Source organism: Lytechinus pictus, chromosome 8 (genome assembly GCF_037042905.1).
Source record: "Lytechinus pictus isolate F3 Inbred chromosome 8, Lp3.0, whole genome shotgun sequence".
Taxonomy (NCBI): Eukaryota; Metazoa; Echinodermata; class Echinoidea; order Temnopleuroida; family Toxopneustidae; genus Lytechinus; species Lytechinus pictus.
Window position 1 is genome coordinate 17,447,424 of NC_087252.1, and position 11,226 is coordinate 17,458,649.

Sequence of the window (11,226 nt, forward strand, 5' to 3'; positions counted from 1 at the left end):
GTCTACATGTGGGAGAGATGGTCAGATGACTGAGATCTTGGATTCGTCATGTCTACATTAATGAGTTGTGGAGATGATGATCAGATGACAAGGTCTTGGATCCATGATCTGCACTGCATGGATCATGATGTAGACATGCATGACGAGATCCAGGATATTGTCATCTGATCATCGATCTCAAACGGCATGTATAGATATGACGAGATCCAAGATATCTTGTCATCTGATCATCTCCCATATTGGATAAAGACATGAGATCGAGATCTATTAATTGTCATCTCATCATCTTTTTGAAGGATTGTAGACATGACGGGATGATTATCTGAACAAAATCAGGCTTAATTTCCTTGAATCATTTGTTAAAACAAACTACATGTTATTCAGCAACACTCTAGCAACATTGCCAGCTAATATTACAACTAAGGCATGCGGTTCAGATTACTGAAGTCTTGTGCAAAATTCCTTGGGGTTAAACATTGGAAGCAGAGTTGGAATTAAGTTCACACTTCTTATTTAAGTAAACTTCTTTCCAGAAATTCAAGAGTCATTAATTCATTATTCAGAGTACATTTCCAAAACGGGCCGGCTTTGCCCCCCCCCCCCCTATAGTCTGCTATGCAGACTCTGAATGGCTCGTTAGGTGGGATCTCAGCGCGAAGCTAGCCTGAAAGGGCGAGCGAAGCGAGCCATTTCAGATCTGCAGCTACAGTAGACCTAGTCTATGCAACTCCTTGAATCAGCTGTGGTTCACACACTGCAGATGTGGGTCTACATTTGTAGACTAGCCCCCCCCCCCCCCCCTCGATCCGCCAGTGATCTCATACTGATATTTTGTTTGATGAAAACAAGTTCCTAAATTTACATGACATATTTGATTGGTTGCATTATGTATCAATTAAATAAAAGAGGAATTCCACTTGCCCTTCGATTTTAGATTAATTTAGATTTATTCATTTTCCGTTCAAAAAGCACAACAAAATAAAAGTAACAATACATAGTCAGATTTAAAGTACAATATTAATCGGAATAATGCATAAGAATTAGAAGGTATAAACAATGAGAACTATAATGCGAACTAAAGTAACTTTGACTATTAACTATATAAAAAAACAGAACGGAGGGGCTTGCCAAAAAAGCAAAGCTTGTATGTGAGGCAAGCCCCTGTCTGCCTGTAACTTAGTTTCAATACGTAAAGACAACATTACAAAACTATAGTATAAATGAGAGACGGAAGACAGTTTAAAAGGAGACTATACAAAATATCGAAGGTACCAACGAAAGAGTGACACAAATTAGAATAAATGATAATAGTAATAATAAAAAATAAATGCTCCGTTATGTGAATTGAATCTATTAGAACGTCTGGCATCCGCCAACATTTTGTTCAAAACAAAATGTACAAAATAATACAAAACAAATATACAATTCAAATACTATAAGCAGATAAACAAAGACAAAATAGTATTTTATCAAAAAAGAAAAACAACTTAAGTCTACTATTAAATAAATAGTAAATGCATTACATGTAAACACGATGTGTAAGAATATTACGAATATATTACTACAGAATGTTTGCAGGTTGATATCTTTAGTACTCTTGCTGACATTTTATCTTCAGAAATCACCCCTAATAGCAATTATGTTTTGGATAAAAGAACAAAACTATTCAATAAAAAAACTTCAGTTTCAAATTTCATATGTAGATACATTTTTCGTGGCACTCCATAAATAGCTTAAAGTACAATAAAGCGTGATTTAAAGTTTATAGCAATCCATCTACAGAAAGCTGACCCAGGTTGTGTTAAACGCATCTAATATCTTACGCTCTTATGTTGCAAAACATCATACGCACAATTGTCTGAAAGTTAATAATGAGCAAGATAAATGTAAATTCTTCTTGGGGTCGGCCCTATAAAGGGTGTCATCAATGATTATAAAAATAAGTTCATAATTTAACTATAAAATCCTCGTTTCTTTTGTTGAGTCTCAATAAGAATATATGAATTTATATTTTTATGAGCATTCACTATTTTATCATGCGTACTTTGAACAGAGAGATTTTAAACGAATGCTTCCAATGGTTTATTGGACCCTACTTAGAGTTTAAAGCTATTCTATTTGAAAAGTCACAAGAAGTTAACCCTTTTTTCAAATAATAAAAATCCATATAGGCATAAATAAGGTTAAAGTTTCGAAGGATGCTTGTTTATCTTAATCCCATTTTCATGTTTGTAGTTTCAAAGTTGCATTTGTTCACCAGATAATTGCCTGATGCAGTCTCACATTGTGCACGTTTTCATTATTGAATTTATTACATTTTCCTTTGGTGTGATCTACGTTGCCTATAAACTCAACATATTGTTGAACATTATTTTTATTCATTACAATTACATTTTGTCTGAACAACATCTTGGTCAGATTTACCAAGTTTCAAAATGTTTCATACTGTAGAATCCATATTCGTGTAAATTTTTATTTTTAGGGATGCTGAGTTTTCTCAAATGTAATTATACCTTTTGATTCATCATTTTGTATCATTTTGTAATGTTAAGTTCAATGGGCAAAGTAATTTGTCAGGGATAAATGAATCAGACCATTAAGATCACATCGATATTCCTTTGAACAATTCTGAAAACACTTGTCTCTTTCTTGTTACTTCCGAATGTGTCAATGCATTCTTACACATGCAGGCCCGTCAGATCAAATTTTCGCATACGTTCGTAATTCCGAAGCTTCGTTATTCCGAAGGTTCGGATATTCCGAAGGTTTGTTATTCCGAAGGTTCGTATTTCTGAAGGTTCGTAATTCCGAAGGTTCGTTAGTCCGAAAACGAAATGAGGTTCGTAATACCGAAGGTTCGTTAGTCCGAAAACGAAGTGATTAAAGAACATTATTTCGTTTTCGAACTAACGAACCTCCGGAACAACGAACCCTATTTAGTTTTCGGATTAACGAACCTTCGGAACAACGAACCATATATTTCGTTTTCGGATTAACGAACCTTCGGAACATCGAACCTTATTTCGTTTTCGGATTATCGAACCTACGGAATAATGCCACAAATGTTCGGAGTAACGAACCCTTTTACGTTTTTGGATTAACGAACATCGAGGTATAGGCAATTTACGTGTTTCAGAATTACGAACCTTCGGAATAAAGAACCTTCGGAATTACGAAGTGTAACCCGAATTTTAAAGTGGTATGGTTATGGTAAGCTATTTGACCCATAAAGACGATAAACTATGTTTATCGTCGATGGGTCAAATGGCTTGCCATATATGGTATGATTCTGGGATATTCTCGGTAAATCAAAATGTTGCGAATCTAAACGACCCTCTGTCTTAGAACAGGTACATGCTGGAGGGTAATAGACTTGTCCATTGCCTTTAATTATCACCTTCATATAGATGATGCGAGCGGTTCCCTTATATTTTGTAGAGGAGACCCTGGCCTATAATCTAGGCGGAGGTAGCATTTATTGTCTTTGTCACATCAGACGTATCGCTTGCGTTCAGCATAACAGCAAAGACATTAACTATTACATTAACCGTTCAAGACATTAGCCTCCGCCTAGATTATAGGCTATAGAGGCCCGGGCAGGTTCCGTTTTGTACCAAAATATATCAGGGCATATTTTGACACATCGTCACTTTTGTCTAATTCCCTCATTTTTTTTCTCCTTGTTTTTTTTTCAATTGTATGTTTCACCCTTATCTTTCTGTATTTTATGTTTAACCTCAGTTTCTTCCTCTCTGCTCTTAAAGTCTTTAATGATTAAATGCCATTTTTCCTCATTTTACTACTTTTCCTTGTCCAAGTGTTTTTTCTTAATTTGGTAAAATTGTTTAAGAAGGCTGCACATAAAATATTTTGATTGTCATTATCAAAAAGAAAAAAATTGTAAAAGTCGACTGACTGAAATTCGCTACTGTCTGCAGACAAATATTTGCACATCATGATCATGAAGCTTATCTGCCACAAGTCATGACTTGTTATAGTTATGACCTTTGTAGCAATTAAAACATTATGCAAATAATGTGATAAGCGGCGGGATATAGATTTTCCTTTGGATACTGCAGGCGTGGCTTGATTATAAAAAAAAAAAAAAAAAAAAAAAAAAAAAAAAAAAAAAAAAAACAGAAATAGAAATAAGGCATCGTCTTCAAGATCCAGCACTATCAAGCATTAATTGCTGTAACTGGTTATTCATCTGGATTGCTTGGATTAGTAAAATATTTGTTTAAAGAAATCCACCATAGTTGTTCCTGCGCCTAAATACGTAGTAGCTGAATTCTTGAACAGGTTGAATGCTGATTTGTGTATTACTCTGTTACTTCTATGTTCAAAGGTAACATTTTTCTTCCCTTATTTCAACAAAATCAAATTCTTGTCATTTTACCGACAACTTTATAGCTCCATGGTAATAGACCAGTTCGTAGTTACTTCATGGACAATTTTGGTCAAATGACCTTTCATTTCTTTCATTATGATATGTAGATTTCAAAGAAAGATATTACATAAGCATGCCTTACATAGCAGGATGAAGAAACTGAATGGACCAGGTGACAAGAATAGCACACTTATGAACACTTTATGAAGGGATTTGTTGCATTCCTATTTTGAAAGCATATCATAGCATGTTGCACAATGTACTTGGCAAAATGTGAAATACCAGTCGTTCGTGGACGCATTGTTGTTTTGTGTGGATGTACATGAAAAAACACAATTCAAAAGAATATATGCATAATCAAGACATCAAAGTTGGTGCTTATATGAAATGAAAACCAACTTTTGATGATAAAAACTTAGTAGAAATTGCTGAACAGGAGATGTCTGAAATATAAATTTGTTTACATGTCCTCAGATGCAGCTGGAACCAAAAAACCTAAAGCAGGGTTGGATCCAGGATTTCCCAAGAGAGGGGGGGGGGGGCACATTTTCCGAGGGAAAAATTGACAAACAAAAAAAGAAAAGAAAAAAAGTGTTTTAACCAAAAATTAATGATATTTCGTCCCCGAAAAAAATTGACATGAAAAAAATAAGGTCTTTACTTTCAAAGGGGAAGGGGCACGCTTCTCTTTTAATAGCATTTTTACATTATAATTTTTAATTTTGCTTCTCAAGGGGGGGGGGGGGGGACACAGCCGGCCCGTGGACCCGCTATTGAGCTAAAGGTTGTGCTTACCTAGGGTAAAATGTTTATGTGTTACAAAATTTGAAATGTATCGGTTTTATTTCAATTGACTGAAAGTGCAAAAGAATAATTGTAAGCAATGTATGGCACGGTTAGTTTGTTTCGCCGTTTTTTCCCTTATACAGCGTGAAAATGAGCATTTATGCGCAAAACGATTTCTGCGACCTTTACAAATTGCTCACACACGTGTAACATTATGTCATTTTTTTTAAACTTTCATTTGATAGATGAGACCCAAGCCCAAGAATATATGTAAGAAAATAATCCACATGTTGTATCTTTCTCAATTCCCAGGACCACTGTAAATGTTATTTGTATATCTAATATTACTCATTTTGAAATTTCCTTCACATGTTTTATATTTATTTGTCTCTGGTTCGGATATACAAACTATCGAACATACAAGTATCAACTAAAATGATAAAATACAGCAGAACCTATGTGTAGGTGGCATAATTGATTCCCTTATTTGCATACCGATCAGGCCGTTGTGATTTATCGTTTTCTGATATTAAGCGAATTTTAACTAGCATAACAATAACTTTACTTTTCTGCATTGATAACCGTTTTCATTGGGCAGTTGGGTTAAGAAGGTGGGTTTTTTTTAAGCTGACGTAGCCAACGTGAATTGTTTCATGGACCCGTGCCACGTTGATGTATTATTTATGAAGTTATTATGATGTATCTTATGAAGTAATGAAAGTTATGAAGCAAGTTTATTTTGTATTCACTGGTAGAAGCAATAAAATAGTACTTTAATATACATAATTTTTTATATATTTTTTTAAATGGAAATTTGCTTTTCAGAATTAATTTTGTTTTCCTTTCAAATTGTTCCTGGAACAAAATCATGTCCATTGTGTAGTGATGACCTTTTTTGCTTGTCAATTATTATCTAGCAAATAATGACCTCAATTTTTAATGGAATACCCTTTTTTGCTTGTAAAATTATTCCTGTGACAATATGCCCCTTGAAAAATCCTAATTTTGACACCTCTTTAAATAATCATTTCAGTAGAAGATATCTTTTCTCATTTTTCTTTCTTTTTACCTCAGTCGACATCATAATACAGAAAGGGCTAGCTACGGTCTAGTGTGAGGATTGAGTAATAGAAAGTAGATCCAGGTTCGTCGCTTTGGTTCGCGTTGAGAATAACGATGGAGAGGGTCGTAGCGGAGGAGGTGCGGGTGTTATATCAAGACAAACGTAACATATGAGAGAAGTCAAGACTTTGAAGACAAACTCATTAGAATTGATGTGGATTGAATTCCAACTGAGAAATCATAGACTGTACCTTCTAGGAAAAGTGTGCAGACAGACAAGAGCTGCCTTCCAGTGTATTTAAAAAAAACGTAAGACAAATTTGAGTTGCATATTTTTGGTTCAATATATATTACAGATTTGTTTTTTATACCGTTGATATACTAACTGCAGTTTGAAATACTATAAGAATAAGATCTATGCTTTTGCTAGATATTTAAAGTGTTGTGCTAATTAAAAACAAAAACAAAAGGTTCAAGGTAACAATAATTATGGCGACACTTGAGCACACCGTTTCGCAAAATCTAAAGTGTCCGGTTTGTTTTGATTTGCTTACTTATCCAAAACAACTGTCATGTACACATACGTTTTGTAAAACATGTATTCGAGATATTCTGGCGTTCTCTTTACTTAAAAATATTTTGTCGTGTCCAATATGTAGAAATACTACAACTGTCGCGAATTGCGATGTTGCAAACCTTAAAACTAACATTCCTGTTAAGTCACTTGTTGACGGCTTCAGGAATAGTAAACAGCTCTGTGACACGTGTGACAAGCAATCAAGAGCCGCACACTTCTGTTGCGATTGTGGTAAGAATATGTGTAACGCATGTCTGCAAGATCATAACAACTGGAACCCTAATCTTAAACACAAAGTAGTGAGTGTTGAGGACATCAGAGAGGGAAGGGTCGTCTTAGAGAAGAAGTTATATTGTCGGGAAAAGATACATAGAACTGAGAAGTATGAATGCACTGATGTATGCACGACATGTAAGAAGCTCATTTGTACGAGATGTCGCATGCTCTACCACACTCCGGAGAAAGGCCATCGTGTTAAAGATGCCGGGGAGTACACCGCCTCCATCAAAGATAGAGTTGAAAACCTACAGTCACGTGGTGAAACTAAAACTAAAACAGTCAAGAATCATATGACTTGTATTGATCATCAAATCAAACGCGTCAACTATCACATTGATGGGGAAAAGGCAAAAAACAACAGGATTTGCGAAGAAGCTATCAATAAAATAACAGAGAGTAATGCTACCTTGAACAAGCAACTCGATGATCAGAAAGAAAAATTAGTTAGGAGTTTAAATAATATGAAAATTGATAATCAAAGGTTAGTTAAGAGTATTGAGAGTGCGAGTGATTTGTTGAGTAATAGTTTGAAAGGCCAAATAGAAGGAGATGCTGCAGCAATTTGTGATTCATTGTCATTTGAATTGAATAATGTATTAGATAGGGATAATCCAAAGAAGATGGTTGCTATTGATGTCGGCGATCATGCAGAGGAACTGACGTTTACACCAAGCTGCGATCCTGATACATTATCAATGGGGGAACTGAGGTTTGTGAAATGTAAGCCGAAATGCAATGCAGCACTCTCAAAGAAGGACGCTATGAATGGCATAGCTGCTTCCAATAATGGTATGGTAGCAGTTGGTTATAGCGAAGGGGGAATCTATATCTTCTCTCCTAATTGTCAGCTTCAGGAGGCAGTGATCAAAGACGTATGGATCGTGGACCTAGGATTCCTCTCTGATGGTTGTTATGCTGTACGTGATAGATATAATAAGATGTCATTGTACACATCAAATGAAGAGAGACAGGATGTGACATTCGATACTCTAGGTAAGAGTGAAGGTGGAACAGGTGGTCTCGCCGTTGACAGCAATGATCTGATCTATGTTAGCTACAGGAAAGCTAAGAAGATCCAGGTATTCTCACCATCAGGTGGGAAGGCTATAAGGGTGATACCCTGCGATGGGTATGAACCAAAGCAAATCACAAGTTATGGTGATTCATTGATCGTTAAGCAGGATGACACTCAGATAGCACGTATTAATAAAAAGGGTGTTATAATGTATCAATTATTACGTAAACCTCTGGAAATACGCCTCTTTGCCGCTGTGAGTAAGGACAATACAATCCTGATTTCCTCTGTAAGATTCGAGGAAGGTCTGCTCAATATCGATGAGTATACCGGTGAGCTCAAACACATTAGGAGTCTTATATCTGATTACAAGATTGAGAAACCTGAGAGACATTGGTATTACCTTCAACAGTTTCAATCAGGAGAGATAGCTTTCTGTACACCTGATAGGCTCTATGTATTCAACCTAGTTACTAGTAAAGTTACCTCGTAAGAATATTATGTTTCGGCCTTCAAGAGCCTATTAATGTCCTACTTTACAAATTCTTAAATTCACCAGTTTCAATGCTAATCTTGGTATTTATGTTTCATTAATGTCAAGAAAGTTAATTCATTCCATTCGATAAAAAATAATGTAAACAATAGGATAGTAAAAGGCAAAAGTACATAATATACAATTGTTATTACATACAGAGGAGACTAATTGAAATATGAGACTCTGCAAAGGTTGAAAAAGAATTAAACTTCAGTTGAAGAAGAATCAAGGTACTGTTAGATTATTCGTGTTTCTGATTTCGAAAAGGAAAAGGGAAACGAGGAGGCGCGCTCAATTTTCTGTTTCGTGAAGGTGAAGCAGAAAAAGGGAAAAGAGATTTCAATTCAATGTTATGTTCCGTGAACGCGAAACAAATAGAGGAAACGAAACTTTCAATTCAATTTTGTGTTTTCAAAAGGAAAAAATAAAAATTATAATATGTAAAAAAAAAGTCAAACGGAAGAATTAACCGTTTTTCTGTTTTCTCGTTTTAACATCTTTCATTTTTGAATCAAAATATTGAAAAATGGCCGTTTTCTGTTTTAAATCTCGAAAATAGAATCAATTTTGGATAACTATTTCGATTTTTCTTTTCCGTTTCGAAACCAGAAAAAAACGAAATGTCTAACGGTACCTTGATTAGGAAGCTCTGTCCAAAGCTGCACCCCAACTGTATCTTGTTTAACATAGTTTCATGCATGTGTACGTAGATTTCACTACTTCTATCTTTACCATTCTTAAAAGATCTTTACCATTCTTAAAAGAATACAGTTTAAGGGCTTTCCTTGAAACTCCATTTAAGTAGAAATTAATTTACCAAAGTGACTGTTTGATGTTGCCTTTTCTTTCCATTAAAATATCATTTTGCATACCCTTATTTAGAAAAAAAAATGTTCAAGCATAAATACATATGACACCAAGCAAAATTGAAAGGTGAAATAAAGCAGATTACATTGACTATTCAGAAATGATTAAAACCTATATTTCATATCCAATGTTTACTTTCTAAATGAAGAATATTCTATGACATAAACGACTGATGTTGACAACGTGACCAGTAATGAGTCTGGTCACCCATAGTAGGCCTACGGAAAAAGAAATGTTTGTTGAGAATGGGAATCAATAAATACAAGACCTAATAGTTATATGTAATTGTAAATGTATGTGTGTGCGTATCTTGGGGGTGGGCCAGGAATCTTCAGAGAAATAAAATGAGGAAAATTTTAAGACTTACAAAAAAAAATCAAAAGCAATTATAAATCGCAATATAAATTTAATCTAATGATAAACAATCAATCCATCAATATCAGATCAATACGGCCAAAAATTCGGATGTTGAAAAATCCTGGAGAAAGTTTGCCCCTATAACAGGGCTTTTTATAGACCCAATATTGAGAGAAGTGAGTTGATAGACATAATACACGTGACGTGAAAACGGTGGATTCAAAGCTGGAGAATAACGCTTATTTTCAGCCATTCTTTATCGTTATGATTTGGTTTGCATGATAATACTGGTACTATTATTAAAAATTGTAATATAAGAAATGCATGCATATGATAAAGTTTTACATCAACCGAATAAAGTAATCTGGTAATGGTGAATATTACTTTTGTTGGTGCTATATACTCTACTTGGATGCTATGGTATGTTCACGATTTCGATGCATTTATCAGTTTGTTCATGATAATTTCCATTACATATCCCTTTTTTGTTTTCGATATTATTAGTAACATAAATATATATTAATGAGCGATGACAACAAACATACATGTCGAATTCGATGTCAATACAAATGGAAATCATAAGAACCACAATTCAATTCATGGCATCGCAAATTGGGAATAACCTTCATCAAAATGTAAAACAGAAATGTACAGTCATTTTGTTCACAGCTAATAAAGGAAAGGAGAAGTATAGGCCTATAAATGTATATACATATTTCGTTTATTTTTTCATAACATTTATTGCACTTATGAATTGTATTTAGTTGTAAATTCGTTTTATTTCAGATTGCTCAATCGAAGGGGAAAAATGTTCATCGTAATAAAATTATACTGAGTTTTTTTTTCTTAAAGTGCATTGTTTTATATTTGATCACATGTAACGCATTAAGTGTGTTCATATTGTAAAAAAGCTGAACAAAATTTATACATACCACTAAACCCTTTCTATTTCCGCAGTCATTTCACCAAACAAATAAAAAACAAAACATTTTTTTATTTGCATTGTATATTATTTGGTCTCATTCTTTCATTTAATCATAAAACTAGTTATTCGAATTAATTAAGACCAATCAAACGTTTCAAACAGACTTGTAGATGGAAAATTGAAACAGTGCCCTTCCATCTTTGTGTTCAAACACATGCTAAAGTCCCATTTTATACATTATTTATTTATACATATATATTACAAGTGGTGTCCATTTCGTGCAGTTTTGTATAAAATTTTAACCAACTGTTGTATTTGGTTTTTTTTTGTAATTTTATATAGCATTTATAAAAAGTATTATTATTAACAGGAGACCGACGAAAGAAAAGCTTGTAAAAACGCTACCAATGAAATTAGACAATCTTAAAAGCAG

At 34.2% G+C, this 11,226-nt stretch overlaps 1 protein-coding gene across 2 annotated transcripts; it reads left to right on the forward strand.

Moving 5' to 3' along the window:
- Positions 1–4,144: 4,144 nt before the first annotated feature.
- On the forward strand, positions 4,145–9,872 carry LOC135155078 (E3 ubiquitin-protein ligase TRIM33-like). 2 transcript variants are annotated; one of them, XM_064103676.1, is made up of 2 exons: positions 4,145–4,348; positions 6,251–8,649. In XM_064103676.1, exon 2 carries the CDS (start codon positions 6,728–6,730, stop codon positions 8,600–8,602), a length of 1,875 nt encoding a protein of 624 aa, XP_063959746.1. In that variant the 5' UTR covers positions 4,145–4,348; positions 6,251–6,727; the 3' UTR covers positions 8,603–8,649. The 2 variants fall into 2 exon arrangements, with proteins under 2 accessions (XP_063959746.1, XP_063959747.1); XM_064103677.1 differs by lacking the exon at positions 4,145–4,348 and adding an exon at positions 5,422–5,446 and having other exon boundaries at positions 6,251–9,872.
- The last annotated feature ends 1,354 nt before the right edge of the window (positions 9,873–11,226 follow it).